Here is a 20,817-nt window from a genome sequence, read left to right as displayed (position 1 = left end):
CCAGATTTTGGTTCCGTTTATAATGCATAGTGTCTTGTAGGGTAAAGGGCTTGACCAACTTCAAACTTGTATCAAATAACTACTTTTTAATATTTATAATTATTTATTAAGTAACAACCTTTAAGCTTGCTAAATTTCCATCTTGTATGTACATATAAGTAGTAATAAAGGTAAAAAAAAATGATCCTTAAAAATAAATTGATAAAGCTTTTGAGACTTAAATCATTGGATCATAGTGTCATTGGAAGTATCGAAGTTTTCCACTATTCCATTTGTTAACTTCTTTCTAAATTAGTTGAATTTTGGTGTTGTTCCTGTTTCCTCTGGTTTCCATGGCTTAGTGCTTGTCGGAATCGACGCCCGTGTCCAGGAAATCGTTAATCAATCGCATGGCCTTCTTGGGAAGGAGACGACCCACTTTCTCAACAGCGATAAAATGACGCGGCACCGCCGCCTCCTCCAATCCCTGACGTTGAGCCTCAATGATGGAGGCGGCGGCCACCTTGGGGCAGATCAGCTTGAACAGATTGGGGAAACGGAAGCGGGGATTCTTGCATAGACCCGTATCGATCATATATGGAAAGATCGTCGTCAGCTTGACCTGTAAGTAGAATGGAAAATGTAGTTATAGCAAATATCAGACTCACAGATACTCAGTAGCAAGTTTTAGACAGCGTAAACTTATATCATAGGGTATGCTTTAGTCGAACGTGAATTATTTCCTTAACACTCCAGTCGTGCATACCCTGTGTCTCAAGTTTTAGACTACTCTTACCGAGCTAATCTCACAAAGTCTGCTGCAGTCTGCTGCAAACAATTTCATAACACTCTAGTCTTGCATACCCTATATTCTGCATCTCTAGGGTAGCTCAACTATTAAACTGCATTTACATTTAGTCGTGCTTAAACAATGCATTAAATGTCTAATTGAGCCTACACTGTCTATATTTGCTGCTTTTACAGGGTATAACATGTGCTATTTGCCTTGTTTTTCTTTTTCTTTTGTTGGTTTTAACGCAATTATAGCCTTAAATTTTTTATTTGTATGCTGTCACACATTCTATTGCAAAATACTTTACTTTTACAGGGTATACCTAGACCCGTTTAAGCCGATCATAATTTTTTTTCACTTTCTCAGCACTTTTAGAACCTGTTACATACTAACATAAAGGTCGAGCATACCCTATCGTAGTTGCATGTTATTACAGGGTATACTTACATTGCACTGTGGATTCTTAAGACGCAGCTCCTCGGCCAGGGCAGCCATGTAACCACGCACGGCAAACTTGGTGCCGCAATACGGCACCAGATTGGGCAGTCCAAAAAGTCCGGCGCAGGAGGAAAGGGCAACCAGGCTGCCCTCATTGCGTTCCAACATCTCGGGCAGGAAGGCTTGGATCATCTGCAAAGAGAAGAAAAATGTTTAGATGAAGAAAACACTCTGTAAGGGATTGCAAAACATTACAATTTAATTTTGTTACGATGGTTCGAATCATGAAGCAAAATTTTCAAAGTTTTAAGGAAACCTGCAAAATCAAGCCTCGTTTATTACAAAAAAAATTAAACTGTTTCCCACTTTTTCTGTATTTTTAATGTGTTAAGGATCCCTGCAAAATCAAGCCTCGTTTTTAACAAAAATATATTACATTGTTTCCCATTTTTTCTGTATTTTTAAGCTTATCAAATTCTTCATTTATTATTAGATAGATTTTTTCAAAGCTTATAAAAATTGTTGACTTTTCTAAGCACTTCAATTCAAGATAATGGTATTGTTATCATTCAAAATTAAGCTAAATTAAAATTTAAGGTTTAAATAAACATTTTAGATTGCAAAGATTAAAAGATCTGCAAGTCTCGTGAACTCAAAAATCTAGTTCAAGTTTTGTTTCAATTTTTTGTTTATGTTTCTCAAACTTTCTTGACTTTTTTTAAGACTATAAATTTTTTTTTTTTTTTTGGTCCGTCTAATATTTTTACTCTGGTTATAATGCCAGTAATTATTTTTCCATTGTATCAAAAAAAAAAAACTAAAAAGAAAATTATAGATACTGTAATATTAAGAATATTATTCAAAAAAATATTTTGCATATCGTTGGATTTTTTGACAAACAATTATTAAAAATAAAAATTTTTATTTTACGAGCTTTCTTCTAAGAAAATGTGTTGACTACCTAGACTCTTGAAATGAGACCCTCTACACGAGATAAAAGTCTAGTGACGAAAGCAATTTCTAGCCCCAAAATTTCTGATATCCAATTTTGTGACGAACAAAATTCAGTTTAATCCAAAAATGTTGAATTGAAGTTTAAAAATAAATAATTGCATAATAATTTTTAAAATCAAACTAATAATTAAGGGGGTGGGAATGGAGGGATATATAATTAAGTAGACTAGCACTTACCCAGTAGTGAGCGAGGACATTGATGTCGTACATGAGACGTGTCTCCTGTTCGTTGTGCTCCAGCAGCGGATGGCAGGGCATGATGCCGGCATTGTTGACCACCACCTCAATGAAGCCATGATCCTTGCGCATTTTGCCAGCCAGCTCCAGAATGTCCTCCCTTTTGACCACATTGCAGACATAGCCGAAGGCGCTGCCTCCCGCCTGTTTGATCTCCTTGACGGTCTGTGAGTTCGTCTGCTCGTTGACATCCCAGCAGATGACCTTTGCCCCCAGGCTGGCATACTGCAAGGCCATCTCCTTGCCCATACCATGTCCGGCACCCGTGATCAATACAAATTTGCCGGCAACATTCGTCTCCGGTCGTGTGGTGAACATCTTGATAATCTCCTCCACAATTGTTAGCCAGAATTTGATCACGAGCATCACCAGATCCACAATGAGCAGCACAATGTTGTAGACATCATTGTTGTTGCCACTTCCGGAGGCACCTCCACCTCCAACTCCGCCTCGGCTGTATACGTAACAAACAAAAAAACAAAACAAAAAAAAATTAAATAAATAAACAAACAAAGTTGGTTATTAGGTAAATGGAAAAGTGCGTGCCTCGAGCTAATTACAATGATCTATGATCTAATTATGAGTGCTCGTATTATTATGATGATTATGCGGTCTAGAACAAATGTGATCTCCCCGTTGATCTCCAACTCACAACACCATTCATCAATGTGGCCGGAACTCGGCTAGTAAAACTCATTGGAAATGCTTTTATCTTTATCTCCGGCCTGTTGACCAGCTGACCTTTGGCCACATTTTATTATTAGCTCCAAAGGCGGCTACTCTACATTTTTGGTTTCATGCAAGGGGCGTGCCTAAAGGGGGTTCCAAAAGGGGGAACCACTCAGCTCAACTAAGTCAACCTGAGTAATAGCCTATTTCCACGACAGCACATTTGGCACATTCGACGCCATTTTCATCATTCGGCCCGAATGTGGACTTCATTTCAGTACAAATTCCGAATGATCATTTTGGCTCATTCATAATGAATGTTAAGATTTTTTGACATTCGCCCCGGCGAATATCAGTATTTTTTTTATCGAACACGCGATGTCAATCGATTAAATCGAGAAAAAAAGCAATCTACACTTTAACCAGCTGTTTAGTTCAATAAATATTAGTTAGCATAAAATTTGCGCGAATTATAATTGCAAAATATAAATGAAAATGTACTTATTTTCAGTTTCTTATAATTTTTGTACAGAAATCGAACTACTGATTTATTTCGGGTGAATGAAAAATGTTTAAACAGTTTCACATTTGGTCGTGGAAAGGCAAAAATGAGCCACATTCAAATGTGAGCAAATGTGGCAAATGTGAGTGGTCGTGGAAATAACCTATAAGCTATTTAATAATTTGCTTCGAAACACATGCCATCTTTATTCTAAAAACTAATTTGTGCAGTGAAAATATAACAACAAATTTTGTTTGTTTATTTTTTTTAAGATATAGTATTATTTTTTTTTCTTATTAATTTAATAAATATTATTTTTTTAATAATCATTTTCGCCTTATGTTTTTATAATTTATTTAACTTTAATTTCATGCTTTCCAGAAACTTATTTCTTTTAATTTTTTAATTTTGAAATTTTGTTTTTAAAATATTTTTCTAATATTAAATTTTTTAAAAATTTGTGCTTATTATTTGCCCTTGTTTTTTTCTATGTTCTTAACTTATTAAACTTTTTGTATTTTCATCTAAAAAACAATCTCAATATATTTTGATAAAGTTGTTTCCATACTTAGCAACCAAAAATGTATTGATGAAGTCATCAATCATATATAAAAGTTGATCGCATAATCTCGAAAATCTTTTAGAAAATGTTAAATTGCACTGCAAAATAGATGCAAAAACAATGAAATGCACTTGCGAAAACATTTGTATATTTTTAAAGCTCACAGCTTAATAATAACTTAAAAATGATGCCCGTAAAACAAAAACATCCAATATTTCGATAATATAAAAGTTTTAAGTTTCTGAAATTCAAATTAATTTGTAGTCGTACGTCAGATGAACATAAAATTATATATAATTAAATAATTAACTTTTGAGTCTGACATTGTTTACTGAATTCTCATAAATTTTTTTTATTTTACAAATAGTTAGCTAGAAGAATTAATTAATTTAAGACAGCAAAAAATTTCAGAGCAAATTTCAAAGTTTAACCTCGAGGCTGTCAAAGTAAGTTGTATCAAAGTAAGTTAATGTTTAACATTTAAACATTTAAATAGAGTTAAAATATTAAAAAAAATTCTGTTATAATGAGATACGGCGTATATTTTTATATATTTTTTTAAAAGGAGTTAAAATATTACAAAAATTTCTGTTTATAATGAGATACAGCGTATATTTTACTTATATAAAGACGGTATAACTACGCGGATCTATACTTTCTAAAATGCAAGTTTTAAAGAGTTCTAAGACTAAGTTTAACTAGCAGAACAATTGTTTTTTTTTCCCAAAAAAACTTAAGGAAAGCGGTACTTAAAATGCGCTTTTTCAAAATGTCAGGTTTTAAGAGGGGAACAACAACAAAAAGCTCTATGGTACTCAATCCAAAGAGGGGTCTAACAGCTTTCAGCTTTCATCAGCATATTTGTCAGCTTTTCAGCTGCAGTTACAGCTCTTCTCTCTTTCTCTGTCTTCATCTTCTCTCTCTTTTTCCGTACTTCAAACTGATTTAACCTCAATCGTTGCTTATATAAACTAAATTAAAGATTACTTGAGCTCAAAGCGTGACCCTGACCATGGCTGACCATAGTCACCCCCAACAACTTCTCATGAACTGTGCTCACATTGCTGAGTTTTGATATTAGCCATGAATTTTGCAGCATTTGTAATGCTATTCATGCAGTACAGACTGCACGTACCGTTTAGAGCTGTGAGCTCTACCTACATTCATACATACATGTATCTCAACTATCTGAACTCGACTCTCAGTTAAGCTGGGCTAATGAAATTTGGTACAGCGGTTGCATTTTGTTTCCTATAAGATATATTTCAGAATGAGTCAAATCGGTTTACAAAATCATAAGAAAATCGACCCAACATATCATATATTGTATGAAAACTATAGTAATCTTAAGCACACTCCTTATTGTTGATTTGCAATTAATTAAAATCGACTTATTGGAATAAAATAAATTTTTTTCTAAAAAAAAAATTACATTAAAAAATGTTTTAAATAAAGTTTTTTTTTTTTAAATAAACCGAAACTAAACTCATATATTTGTAAGAGTATTACAACTTCTATAGCTCTACAAACAATTATTTTTTATTGTAGTATTTAAGGCGATTTTATGGTATACAATTGGCATTATTTATGAAGTAAGCAAATGATCAAATATCAGTTGAAAATACTTGTACTTCAATAAACGTCAGATGGCAATAAAATGAGCTGAATAATTAGACAAAATGCAGATACAAGTTTATGATATATAATTAAATAATAATAAACTTTAAAGTCTGACAGCTGCATTGTTAATTAAATGCTCATTTTTTTTAATCTTTTATACTATAGTTGTCTAGAAGTGTTGGATACAACCCTCAAGGTAAATATAAATCGCACCAAAAATTTCATAGCTCTATCTTGATTAGTTACCTAGATCATTGGGTTGATTATTGGTTTTATAGAGCGGTACAGCTGTGACAGCTGTCATAGGTAATTGTTCAATTTAATGGGACTATGTAAATAGAATTTAACTAACCAAGAGTTGCTCCTTCTCAAATAGTTAAATTGCTAGTAGAACTCTTAGAATAAATATTACAGTTTATGAATTATTTTTGAACCGGTTTAATTAGTTTCACGGGCTGTCTAAAGTGCACATCACCGATATTATAGCAGTGCAATAAACTAGCTAGTTTTGAGAGGAATTAATTGGAAACACGAGACCAATTTGCGGCACATGGAAGAATTGAATATTTGAAGACCAGTTCAACTTGTTGACAATCGCAGACATATTCGTTAGGCAATAAGACTTCTCGATTTCCACCCGAGGGGATGACTTTTCAAAATTTCTCTAGAAAACTTTATTCTGGATCAAATTGTAACTTACATCTATATTTTTTGAGAAGAAAATTTAAAAGCTGTTTGACATTAATTGAACTTTTGCCTAAGCTTTATCAATTTCCCACCAAAAGGGCGTATTTTTGCAAAACTCATAACAATTTTTTATTTGCAGCATGAGTTTCATATGCAATAGAAATAAATTAATCTCTTGCTTGAGCTATAGTCATTCAATTACCACCTGGGGGTATTTCTTTTCCAAAATCTTTAGAAAGATTGAATGTTTCATGAGAGCAATTTGATTTCCTGACAAAATTTCACAACAATAGAATATAAAATAAAATATGCTTTAGCCTGAGCCATAAATTTTCCACGTGAGGGGGTAACTTTTGCCAAAGTCACTTGGAATTTTGTAATCTTGCATGTAAATATATTTAAAGCTAGTCGAATGATAGTAAAAAAGAGCTAGGAATGATTTACTGCTCAATTTTCCACCCATGGGAGTGGTTTTAAACATCCTATCCTATAAAATAAAATATGCTTTAGCCTGAGTCATAAATTTTCCACCTGACGGGGTAACTTTTGCCAAAGTCACTTGGAATTTTTGAATTTTGCATGTAAATATTTTTAAAGCTAGTCGAATGGTAGTGAAAAAGAGCTAGAAATGATTTACTGCTCAATTTTCCACCCATGGGAGTGGTTTTAGACATCCTATTGCCTTAGCAGGTAAACAGTCAGTCCAATAGTTCTATATATAGAGTCTATGTCTAGTCAGAAGGTACAGCTCTGAACATGGCTAATCAGACTAATAATATAATTTTTTTTATGTTTTTTTTTTTTTTTGAAGATAACAAACTGAATTTCGTGTCTAGGGGTCAAAGTGCTTTTGGACTTCTTATCTACACGCAATACACACACACACACACACATTGCACACACACTCGCATGTCTTTGGTAGTTTGGCACAATTACGTGTCGAAAATCAAATTTAAAAAAAAAATAAAAAAATTAACAAAAAAAATGATTGTTTGAGCATTTTTATATGTGTATAAAGTTGATAAGATTAATTTTTTTTTGAGTTGCACTGTAGTTGCTAGCCAAAATGATTGGTTGTTTTTTTTTTTCTTTTTGTATTTGAAAATGCTATTTTTTAATTTTTATTATATTTTATTTTTGTCACATTATTCACTCACTTTTGTTACTAACCTTTGATTGGGCTTAGACATATTATGTGTTATTAGTTAAGGGAAAGGTTTGCTTGGATAGTAGGATCACAGGATCTGTATAGATCGGTGGGGGACACTTTAAACCGTTAGCGTCTGTTAACGAATTCGAACTGAATTCGCCACAATACTCGTATGAAAGTAAACAGAACATGAATGCGACATGCCGGTCGTATGAGTGATTCTTTCAAAAGTATATGTAAGTAATATTCATCACAAAGCACTCACTCAAAACACTCACTCATACACTCACTCTCCCCAGTTGGCTGATCTATATAGAACGAGCGTCATAAGCAGCTCGCAACGCGTCTGCTCAGCGTATGAGTGTGAATGAGTGTATGAGTGCATGAGTGTATGTGTGTGTGAGAGTGAGTGTGTGCTCGTGAATGTCGTGAGTGTTAATCAGCATTCGATCTTTACAAGCATATGTAATATTTATAAACAATGCAAGCCTATATTTTTTTTTGGACTCGTCTGGTTTATTATTAGTCACAGACTCATATACACCCAAAAACACTCAAACACACACTCATAAATAGTTGCGCTATTGCGCTGCAAATAGAGTTTCAGATACCGAACAAAACTGTTGCTACTTTTTCATGTTGTTGTATTTGTGTTGCATTAGAACCACAAAACGATAAGCCCATACACTTTTGATGCCCTGTAACCCACATATTTATGCTCAGCATAAAGCATAACTGACTGAACTGAGACTTGAACAGAGCTAGAGTTCTGAAATTTGGTATTTATATACATAATTACATATATTTTATGTACATTTTAATTTTAGAATAATATTCGAATTATTTCTCGAGATATAGGCAAATTTATAAAAGCTTATTGCGAACACTTCTTTAAAGATATATATTGCTGTTACTTGTTTGTTCCATATTTTACATTGTAAATTTTAAATTTTCTTAATTTCATAGCTGCAGGGTATATAAAAGTCGAGTACAAGTTTTTATAAATGTGTACTATCTAAATTTTAGATAACAAAGTTTACATGCTGATAATTGCATGTTTAGATAGTAGCAGTTAGTAATTACAGGGTATTGCCCCGTCATTCTTTCTTTATTCTCTCCCCTATTTTTTTTTAAATGTTATCTTTAACCATTTAGAATTTGAAATGTGTACAACAAGCGAACCAAAAGATAACCCCTGTTTAGCCATTTATTAGACGTAAGATATTTACACATTTTACAACTTTCCGGCTTCGAGTTCCCGATGAAACGATAAAAAAATTCTATCAATAGATCATTCGTGCAATGGGGCGTTACAGACTCGTAGAATCCACAGAAAATCGATATTCGAAGTGAAACGAGACACGTTTGGGCAACAAGGCAAACATGAGTATGACGACAGCTGATACGATTTCAACGGTTCGTTAACTGAATACTTAAAACTATCGTATAGCGATGATATGGTAAAAACTATCTGTATATCTATAGAGAATTTATGTTGATCTTTAGGGTGACTTTTAAATAGCGGGAGTATTCTGAAAGTTAAGATTTATACTACTTCATAGAGATGAGAAAGTTCAGAACTATCGTATAGAGATGCAGTGTGAACTAACTACATAATTGTATTTAGAATTATTAAATAGAGATGAGAGATATTGATAATCTTTCAAATATCAAGATATAACTTAGTAGACAATCTGCTATTTAAGTTAGTTTGCCTTATCTGTACTTTCAACTATCGCATCTACACCAAAACTATCGCAGAGAAAGTAATAAAACTATTGATGCATTTTCTATGATCATAATAATTTCAAGATCTTAATAAAGAAAGCACAAGATAAAAAAATTCTTACACAAGTTAAATAAATTTTAAAACATTTTTCGAATATCATATTTTATGTAATTTTGTTAATTTTGAAGGATAAAAAAATCTTAGACAAGCTAAATTAATTTTAAAACATTTTTCGAATATCATATTTTATGTAATTTTGTTAATATTGAAGGAAATCGAATAAGCTCAAAGAAAATGTAAAAATAATGTGTAATTTTTACGCAATGAAATGTTTAATAAAAATGAAAGCTGAGATTAGAACTAGAAACTGAAAACTGGAAGTTGCAAGGTCAAATGGCCTTGCATATACATGCATACATACATAGTTAAATACATATGTAGTTAGAAATGTATGTGATTATGTGAATGTGTGTCATATTACGTATACGTAAGTAAGCAAGCATATCATTAGATATTATTGTCTATATTACGCTCGTTCATTCAGATTCCGGTTCACCCCGAATGTTCATCTTCTAGGTGAGTTTATTCAATTGCAAATTGCAATTGCAATTCAAGTGCAAGTGGAAACTTGGTGCTAGATTCAGCTAATCGAATAATTTAGCTCAACACACAAATGTTTGTTCTGTCAGTTGATCAGTTGTCCCAGTTGATCTGACTTGTTGACTCGTTGACTGCGTTGCATTGTTTCTACTTGCCACATGCAACATTTATTAGCACTCATCAAGCCCAACCCACACTTTAATATCAAATTATTAAAGAAACTCGCCGACAACTAGACAAACATCGAGATACAAATATAGATAATACTTGTAGATATAAACGTTTCTTAGAAACATAGTCACCAAAGAAAGATAAATACGATAAATGGTAAAATGTACATATATAGATATAGAAACAAATAGTAAAAAAAATTTGTATTATAAAATAAGGGAAACTTAGCATAGATATATATACTCAAAGATACATTTATATAAAAAAACATTTATAGAAAGATGCAAACATATTAGCATACTTAAATATAAAGCTAAAAATTTATAGGAAGATTATACACTTACATGCAGATACTTAAATATGTAAATGAACAAGATACGTAATCATATACATATAAAACTGACAAGATCATATAGATACATAGATACACACAGATGTTGGATGAAATGTGAATAAAATAATACTTTTATAAGGTTAAATAAATAAAAGTTTTCTAAGGTGCTCAGATACACCCTAAAAGATACAAATTTACATAGACTGGAAAAGATATTGATGCAAAGATACATATATGCACAATAAGTTGAGGAATGCACAAACAAATTTATGGATAGAAAGATACGCAAAATAAACTATACTCAAGTATGTAGAATCATTTCTAGATACATAAATATATTTATTTATAGATTTCTAAATAAAAATCTATTAATGTATAAGAGTAACAAAGATTAAAGTAATAAGAAAATATTTAAAAATACATATAAAGAATACATAAAAATACATATAAAGAAATGAACTTAAAGATACACAGTTATATAAGTAAATTTGAAACCATAGATAAATTCAAATGTGTGTCAATATTTGGATAAGCTGCATATTCAAAGATGCAAGTCAATAGATACATTTATTCAGGAAAATTATATTTATAATTAAACCAATCTAATGTACATCAAAGTGAATATATATTTTGTATCTTTTTAGCTTTGAATGTATCTTAATGCCTTAGAAAATTAATAGATACAATTTAAGATAATTATATTATTATAACTGTACCTTAATGCATAGCATTTGTATCTTAAATGTTTAAACAGACACAAAGATACAAATTATTTGTTAGGTATTTAGACACATGCGAGTTTGAGAAGTGAATAAATGCTTCCGCAAGTCGCCAGAGTTGCAACCCCATCGCAATATATTGCGTGCTGTGTATCTGTATCTGTAGCTGTTATTGTACTTGTATCTTTGAGTGACTTTTTATCTGGTTGCTTATTTAGGGGTCAGGAACACAACGCAACGCACAGCTGGACGACCTTAGATACGGGCAACTTCTAATCGACAGATTGCCACATTTGCACTAAGCCAAAGCTCGATGTCTCAATCTAACGGTCGAGCGGCGATCTACATTATTATTGTTGCTGTAGCTACAGTGCTTATCATCTAAATATGAATAACAATGAAAATAGAAACAAATGCTGAAATTGCTATGGAATAATATGACATTCACTTATTAGATATAGATGTTGAAAATATAGAAAGAAAAACTCAGCCACATTTGCTTGAAATTTTTCTCCGAGAAATGCAACTAATCAACGGTCGAGCATAGTATTTCATCGACATTTATTAGATGTGCTTCTGGTAATCCATAAATACTTATCACAACCACAATTTATATGGCACTCAATCGCCTTCGACTTCGACCAATGCCACTTAATCAGCATGACTCGGCACATTTTCATATTTTGAAACCACTTAATCCATTTTCTTTAATGAAAATAATAATAATATTTTCCGTGATTCAACATTTTACTGAATGTATTTTCATTTAAAGTGTATCAATGTGAAAGAAAGAGCACAATATACGCAATGAGACCAAATTGAACATGAATCGATGAAGGGCTAATGCTAATGCTAATGCTAATGCTAATGCTAATGCTAATGCTAATGCTGATGCTAATGCTAATGCTAATGCTAATGCCAATGCTAATGCTAATGCTATTGCTAATGCTAATGCTAATGCTAATGCTAATGCTAATGCTAATGCTAATGCTGATGCTTGTGCTTAATGCTGCTAATGCTAATGCTAGCTTGCTAATGCTAACTGCCAATGCTAATGCTAACGCTAATGCTAATGCTAAACTGATGCTAATGCTAATGCTAATGCTGATGCTGATGCTAATGCTAATGGCACAATTAATGCTGCTAATGCTAATGCTAATGCTAATGCTGATGCTAATGCTATGCTAATGCTAATGCTAATGCTAATGCTAATGCTAATGCTAATGCTTCAATGCTAACTAATGCTAATGCTAATGCTAATGCTAATGCTAATGCTAATGCTAATGCTAATGCTACGCTAATGCTAATGCTAATGCTAATGCTAATGCTAATGCTAATGCTAATGCTAATGCTAATGCTAATGCTAATGCTAATGCTAATGCTAATGCTAATGCTAATGCTAATGCTAATGCTAATGCTAATGCTAAGAATAATGAAAATAAAAAACAACAATTTCTATAACAATTGATTTTTAATGAGTAATTATGAAATTAACTTGAATTACAAGGCATTTAAAAATAATACATTAGATTGCTAGATCTGAAGTGTCGAGAAGAAGGAGACGACGGCGCTGTCAGTGGGCAGACACTGTCCAAAAGCCTCGATAAGCAAAGGTTCCGCGGCAACCGTGCCCATAAAGTCATCCAAGGAGACCTAAATATAGAACAGATAAAGCTGTAGAAAAAGTAAAGAAAATAATTGAAGACAGCAAACCTTGCCATCCTTATCGATGTCGAACTTTTTGAGTACAATCTCCACCAGATCCTTGACACCCTCATCTGGATCCTCGTCCTGCGGTTGCTTAATGAGGCAGTTGCGAAGCAGCGTAAACATTTCATCCTTGGTGATAAATCCATCGGTGTTTAAATCGTAAACGCGAAAACAAAATGCAGCACGTTCCGCCGGCGTGCCGCGCAAAAAGATGGACAAACCGATCAACCAACCCTCGAGACGCAATGGTAAACCCTCGTGCGCCTTGTCCCAGCTACAAAAGATGCGCTCCATTAAAATCTCCTCGGTGACAATGTCAAAGGTGCTGTGCAACAGCTCACGAAACACAATTCGATCGATGCCCTACCGAAATAGTTGCAGAATTCGAATGTTAGTCAAAGAATTTGTTTAACAACACTTAAATATACAGGGTACCTCAACTGCTGCATGCGGTTTGGCAATTGCTGCGCTGGAGGAGCTCGAGGCAAGCGTCTTGGCTGCATACTGACAATTGGACACCAGTTTGCGATAGATGCGGCAAAGTGCGTCCAACTCATCTCTGGAAATAATAAAATAAAAATGCATTAAGTTGGAAAATTATTTATGGATGAAGTGGAATCGAAACTACTGCTCAGAAAATGCCCTCGATTTCATAGAGAAATGGAAATTGAACAACTAGCATAGACTATAGAAGACACCTTGAAATTTTAAAATTTGTTTACTTTTTCAGCCTTTTTTAAAGATTAATGAAGGATTTTTGGAACTTAAAGAGCAAACAATTTATATGTCTGTGAAACAAGCGAAATCTGAATAGAAAAGCAATCGCCACATAGAAAAGCAATCTCCAGTAGCTCCTTTAATTTTTGTTTATTCTATATATTCTATATTTTTATAATAGACGAGAAACCAGCGGAAATGGAACCTCAAAGTAATACTATCAAGTAATACTGAATTTTCTCAAAAATTTCATAAGTAAAACCAATTGAGATTTTTTTTAACATTTTCTTTAAGGAGTAGGGAAAGTGCTAATAGTTAATTATACCCGTTACTTAAAAAATAAGTTAAAGGGTATATTGTGTTCGTTGGAATGTTTGTAACAAGGAGAAGGAGGCATCTCCGACCGTATAAAGTACATATATTCTTGATCAGCATCAACAGCCGAGTCGATATAGTCATGAGCGTCTGTCCGTCTGTCTGTCTGTCTGTCTGTCCGTCCGTGTGAGCGCCTAGATCTCAGGGACTATAAGAGATAGAATAACCAAATTCGGCACACAGATTTCTATAGACTCCACGCAGGTCAAGGTTGTTTTAAATTTTTGACACGCCTCCTTCCGCCCCTGCAAATCGCGAAAAAACACCACACCCACAGTTTTTAAGATAATACAGTTTTTATGGTAATTAAGGTTATCTATTAGTATTATCTATAAGATCATTTAACCGCAGCAAGATCAGACAAGTAGAACGGAAGTAATAGCTAACCAAAGTTGTTATTTCAATGCAATCACCTAAAAGTATGCAGTAGTTTTTATTAGGTAATAATTTCTTTCAAGTACATATTTCAATATATAAGTAACCGGTATCCTATGGTCTGGATATCGACTATTGCCTTTCCCACTGGTTTTAATAATATAAGCGGAATTGGAATAAGGCGAGTTATTATCAACATAAATGGATGCGTTAAGTAATTGTTTATAAAAAAAAAGTGATATTAAGATTGCAAGTGGTTTCCAGAATCTAAGAGCAGCCCTCGCTGTTCGAAAATAGTTGGAAAACGCACGGCATACGGTCCTGACTAAACTAAATATAGAATGAGGCTCAGTCGCGAGGGTAAAATAATGATAAGCGAGTCCTACGCTAACACAAGTGATGTGGAATAATTCTTATCTCCAAAATAACTCAATATTATATCACAAGAACTCAAAATAATTTAACGAAAACTCAAAAAATACAAGCACAATACAAAAAAAGAACAATGAAATCGCCTAAAGACTAAGAAGGACAACTATATTATAAGAGCTTGCTGTCTCATAGGAAGCGATTCTCATATCAGCTATATAAACAGATGTGTTTCGTTAAAGAATTCAGTCATGCTCCAACAGCGAGTGCTAGAACCCCACCAGTGGTAATTCTTGCACAGCTCTGAGTGTATTAAGAGTTCTCAACTATTCGAGTTGAGAGCGCGAAAAAGAAAGTTGATAGATGAGCTTAACATGGAATTGAATATTCAATCTCTTAGAGTGAATCGACAACAACAGAAGGAATTGGAATTGGAATTGTTATGGAATCGGATATTCAACCTCTTAGAACAGAACATGAGATATTTCTAAGAGGTTGAATGTCCGACGCCTAATTCAATACAAACTCAACAATCCGAGATAAGAGCGCGACAGAAAGTGTTGAAAGTTCAACCTAATAAAGCCTCGAATATTAAAATCTCTAATTGTTAAGATATCGGATAATCAACTTCTTAGAACAGAAATTGAGCCAGCTCTAAGAAGTTGATTATTCGATGAATTTTCAATTATTCGAAAGAGTTGATTGATGAACTTTATAATGTCTAAGAGTGAAGAATATCTGAATTGTTAAGATACCGGGTATTCAACATCTTAGAACAGAACATAAGCCATCTCAAAGGTGTTGAATATTCGATGAATTTTCAATTATTCAAGCTGACTTAGGGAAAATGAAGAGTTTATGAATAAATTTTAAAAAGAATCTCTTAGAGCGGAACTGCAACAACTGAAGGATAATGGAGTTGCTAAGGCAACGGATATTCAATCTCTGAGAACAGAACATGAGAAATCTCTCAGAGATTGAATATCCGTTGTCTTAAGAACTCTAATCTACAAAAAAAAAAATTATTAATAAAATGTGCAACGAGCGAAATTGAACCAAAATTTCCTTACAATCTCTGTTACTTGTTTAGGAAACAAACGGAATCGGAAAAGACTTTAGTAAGTCAGGTGTATTCCCCGGAAAATTTGTTTAAAAAAGTCAATTTTCAAAACCAAATAATTACATTTGTTTTCCATAATAAATAAACTAAAGAAACTTATAAAATGTATGTTATATTTTTAATTAGTTCTTTAACAATATCTTATTTATCGAACTAAATAAATCATATTATTTCTATTAAAATTGTTTATGCGCTGCTTCGCCAAACACAAAATATGTATGACCCTGTTTGTAGATATTACAAAAACAAACTTTGATAACTTTCAGTGCTGATAGCGGAATTTAGCTTTAAAATTCGTCTAGAATAATTCTCAAAATATTTCAAAAAGAGTCTATTTACATGTTAGAATGTAACTGATGGTTTCAGAAATTTTTTTTGATATTTCAGTGACTTATTAGAGAAAGATTAGGAAAAGTTTTGCAAAAAAAAAAAAAACAGAAATTAAATAAATTTTAATTTATAAAAAAATGTGGATCAAGAGAAATTTAAACGATATAAAGGCTCAAGTAATGACGCAAATTCCATAAGTCATCTTAATTCTGATTGTTTCATAAATTGATCTTGATATTTCATTTAATATTGATATATAAATATTTAATTGGAATAGTTTTTTATACAAAAAAAAATTGGAATTTATAAACAAACAAACAAAGTAAGTCAAGTCTTGATTATGATTGTTTCTTTAATTTTTTCTTGTTTAATCCGTTGTTCACTTGCTAAGCAACAGATAAAGTTTTTGAACAAAATTTAATAAAATTTGTATTAAAAAAATGTGAAAAAAGCGGAATTGGAACGAAGAAGATATCTCAGTTACTCACTTTTTCATGATAAGATAAGAGTTTTGAAAAACAACAGAATTTGAATAAATTTTAATTTTTAAATGTGGAGAATGCGGAAATTGGAACGACAAAATATTAAGAAAAACCGCTTTGTCTCGCATATTTTGTAAATAATTTAAATTCTGATTGTTTATAGAATATTAATGGATATCTGATTTCGTCTTTTTTTTTAAAGAAAAGATAAGGGATTAGAAAAACAGAAGAATTTAAATAAATTTAAATACAAAGCGGAAATTGGAGCGACAAGTCAACAAAGAAAAGATAAGGGCTTTGAAAAACAGCAGAATTTGAATAAATTTTAAAACTAAAAATGTGGAGAAAGCGTATATTGGAACAACAAAAAAAAAATAATTGAAAAAAGGGGCATAGTTTGTTAATAATTAAAATTCTGATTTAATTTATGCATTTGTCTTGATATTCCAGTTACTCACTTGTTAGGAAATAGGAAAAGTTTTTAAAAAACACAAGAATTGGAATAAACTTGTATATAAAAATGTGGAGAAATCGGATATTGGAACGACAAAAATATCTCGTTATCTTCCAAAGATTGTAAATAATTTCAATTCATTTATTTTCATTGTTTTTATGCATTTTTCTTGATATTTCAGTTAATCACTTGTTAGGAAAAAGGGAAAAGTTTTTAAAAAACAATAGAATTGGAATAAACTTGTATATTAAAATGTGGAGAAATCGGATATTGGAACGACAAAAAAATCTCGTTATATTGCAAAGATTGTAAATAATTTCAATTCATTTATTTTCATTGTTTTTATGCATTTTTCTTGATATTTCAGTTACTCACTTGTTAGGAAATAGTTAAAGTTTTAAAAAAACAATAGAATTGGAATAAACTTGTATATTAAAATGTAGAGAAGTCGTATATTGGAACGACAAAAAAATCTCGTTATATTGCAAAGATTGTAAATAATTTCAATTCGTTTATTTTCATTGTATTTATGAATTTTTCTTGGTATTTCAGTTACTCACTTGTTAGGAAATAGGAAAAGTTTTTAAAAAACACAAGAATTGGAATAAACTTGTACAAAAAAATGTGGAGAAATCGGATTTTGGAACGACAAAAAAAATCGCGTTATCTTGCAAAGATTGTAAATAATTTCAATTCATTTATTTTCATTGTTTTTATGGATTTTGTCTTGGTATTTCAGTTACTCACTTGTTAGGAAATAGGAAAAGTTTTTTAAAAAAAACACAAGAATTGGAATAAACTTGTATATTAAAATGTGGAGAAATCGGATATTGGAACGACAAAAAAAATTTCGTATTCTTGCAATGATTGTAAATAATTTCAATTCATTCAACTTCATTTTTTTATGGATTTTGTTTTGAAATTTCAGTTACTCACTTGTTAGGAAATAGGAAAAGTTTTTAAAAAACACAAGAATTGGAATTAACTTGTCTATTAAAATGTGCAGAAATCGGATATTGGAACGACAAAAAAAATCTCGTTATCTTGCAAAGATTGTAAATAATTTCAATTCATTCATTATCATAGTTTTTATGGATTTTGTCTTGGTATTTCAGTTACTCACTTGTTAGGAAATAGGAAAAGTTTAAAAAAAAAAAATAGAATTGAAATAAACATGTATATTAAAATGTGGAGAAATCGGATATTGGAACGACAAAAAAATCGCGTTATCTTGCAAAGATTGTAAATTACATCAATTCATTTATTTTCATTATTTTTATGGATTTTGTCTTGGTATTTCTGTTAATCACTTGCTAGGAAATAGGAAAAGTTTAAAAAAAAAAACCCGAGAATTGGAATAAACTTGTATATTAAAATGTGGAGAAGTCGTATATTGGAATGACATCAAAATCTCGTTATATTGCAAAGATTGTAAATAATTTCAATTCATTCAACTTCATTGTTTTCATGGATTTTGTCTTGGAATTTCAGTTACTCACTTGGTAAATCGCGTCTTCTTTCGTAGATTATCCAATAGCTTTGGATTGATTTTGCCGCTCAACTCGTCCATTTTGCGCTGTCGCTGCTGTTGCCGTTTGTTCTGCAAAGCAGCCGCTGCGGCCTTCGACTGGTTGCTCGAGTTACGTTTGCCGCTGGCGAGGAATACCGAAACCGTTTTCAGTATCGTTTTGTTCGCATGTAATGTGGATCTGCTACAACCACCTCCAGTTGCCCCAACACCAGCAACAGTAGCTGTTGTTGTTGTTGTTGTTGGCGCCGTTGCAGTTGTTGGCTGCGCGTTATTTGTTGCCCCAACTCCGGTTCCAACTCCAGCTCCTCCACCTGCTCCTGCTCCATTCTCGCGCTTGGCTGTTGGTGTTGGGGAGCGACCCTTTGAGGTGCCCGCCTTGCCTGCCAAACAATGCGACAGCACATGTTATTATGCCCACTGTTTCGGGTGTTTATGTTGTGCACACACACACACACACACACACACACACACACATTCATGTGTCAAAGTCAAATCAATCCATCGACACGCTTATCCACACTCACACTCACACTTCCCTCCACAAAAAATACCCACATGACACCCTGCAGCACACCCTACGCTGGAGTGGGGAATCACCGAGGAAGACAGTGAGTTAAAAGGTCATGCCAAGAAAAGGCCAATATGCAAATAAATTGCCACCAAAATGGATAATAAACTTCGGCTATCGCTCGTAAATTGTCTACAATACAAATGCACTGAGAGAAATTATTGTATTATAAATACAACCTAATATCATTTATCGATTAGTTATGGCATTGTATACAAGCAAGACACAAATATTGTGTAGCTTAAAACTAACATTTAGAAATTTATTTTTTTTTTCATCACTGTCCATTTTATTCCATACTTTAACATTGACACTTTTTCAAAAAAAAATTCAAACTATCACAACTTATTCAAATTCTAAGTGATTTTCTTGCGGAATGTCAAAATTTATCATTATTTGGACTCATTTTCGTTTTGCATCCAAATTGAAATATTTAAATTTTTTGGGTCAGCACTGTCTTTACAATTTCCTTTTTAATTTTCACAGACTTTAAACTGTCATAACTTTGTCAAATCTCAACCGATTATCCTGCAGAATATCAATTTTATCATTATTTGGCTTCTATTTGGATTCTGTATCATTAATGTCAATTTTTTTTATATTTTCCCCTTGACTCATTTTCAAAAAACTTCAAACCGTCATAACTCTGTCAAATCCTTACCGATTTCCCTGCGACATGTCATTTCAATCACTGTTTGAACTCTTGTTTAATTCTGTATTCGATGTTTTATCTTTTTTATTTTTTTTTGATAAATTTATTTATATTATGTTACAGAGTTAAAGTTACAGATTTCTACACATGGCAGGGTTCGAACCCAGCTATTTTTCAAACTGTAGCTCTAGTTATGTGATAGGTCGGACTCCAACAGCTGAGCTACGGGACCACACCGATGTATTATCATAAAAAAAAAAAACAATGTCCTGAGGATATGTTCCTTCCAAATATACACCCAATTTTTCTCTCACTGTTATCATTAAGATACAATCCATTCAATGGGAACAACTTTAACTGAACTCATTACCAAAGTAATGTTTTGTTTGCTCATGCTAAACTTCATTGTAAGTCGGCAATTGTACGATTCGATGGTCGTACTCATCGAAAAACTTTACCCCTATTGGGAGTACCTCAAACTAAATGGTATGTTACCTGCTACTCCTCCAAGTTGTGCCCCTTCCCACATAGGGTACTTTGGTTTGTTTTTTGCTCATATTTATTGTCGGGATCCATTTAGGTACTATAATTTTATTAGTACTTTGTATTTTTGTCAGTGCTGCCAACTTTTGACACGCAAAAATAGCGATTTTTAGTGAAAAAAACTGTGAAAAAAGTCAAAGGTTAAAAAAAAAAATAAAAACAATATCTTAAAAGAAGCTAATGTTTATTTGTGTTTATCAGTTTAATTCATTTTTAAATGATTGGAATAAATTAAAGTTATTTTAAATTGAAGCTTAAAACATAAAATACATTTTATTTTTTGAATGAGTTTATTGGAGCCAATTTTGTGACTCAAAAACTTTGCCCGAAAAAACTCTGTTTTATTTTCAAAAAATTCCTATATATTTTTGTTTTGTTAGGAAAAGA

At 32.4% G+C, this 20,817-nt stretch overlaps 2 protein-coding genes across 2 annotated transcripts; both read right to left on the bottom strand.

Moving 5' to 3' along the window:
* Nucleotides 1-266: 266 nt before the first annotated feature.
* On the bottom strand, nucleotides 267-7,830 carry LOC117793893 (epidermal retinol dehydrogenase 2). Its single transcript, XM_034634331.1, has 4 exons — nucleotides 7,672-7,830; nucleotides 2,402-2,915; nucleotides 1,220-1,402; nucleotides 267-601 (listed from the first exon to the last, which is right to left on the bottom strand). Exons 1-4 carry the CDS (start codon nucleotides 7,689-7,691, stop codon nucleotides 338-340), a joined length of 981 nt encoding a protein of 326 aa, XP_034490222.1. The 5' UTR covers nucleotides 7,692-7,830; the 3' UTR covers nucleotides 267-337.
* A 4,868-nt stretch (nucleotides 7,831-12,698) lies between these two features.
* LOC117785263 (EF-hand calcium-binding domain-containing protein 1) lies at nucleotides 12,699-19,072 on the bottom strand (the record flags this gene model as incomplete). Its single annotated transcript, XM_034623196.1, has 4 exons — nucleotides 12,699-12,857; nucleotides 12,918-13,277; nucleotides 13,350-13,473; nucleotides 18,636-19,072. Coding segments are annotated over 4 exons (1,041 nt in total), but the record flags the coding sequence as incomplete, so codon positions are not given.
* Between the last annotated feature and the right edge of the window lie 1,745 nt (nucleotides 19,073-20,817).

Source organism: Drosophila innubila, chromosome X, assembly GCF_004354385.1.
Source record: "Drosophila innubila isolate TH190305 chromosome X, UK_Dinn_1.0, whole genome shotgun sequence".
Lineage (NCBI taxonomy): Eukaryota > Metazoa > Arthropoda > Insecta > Diptera > Drosophilidae > Drosophila > Drosophila innubila.
The sequence above is the reverse complement of the archived record's forward strand: the minus strand, read 5'-3'. Positions and strand labels throughout refer to the sequence as shown.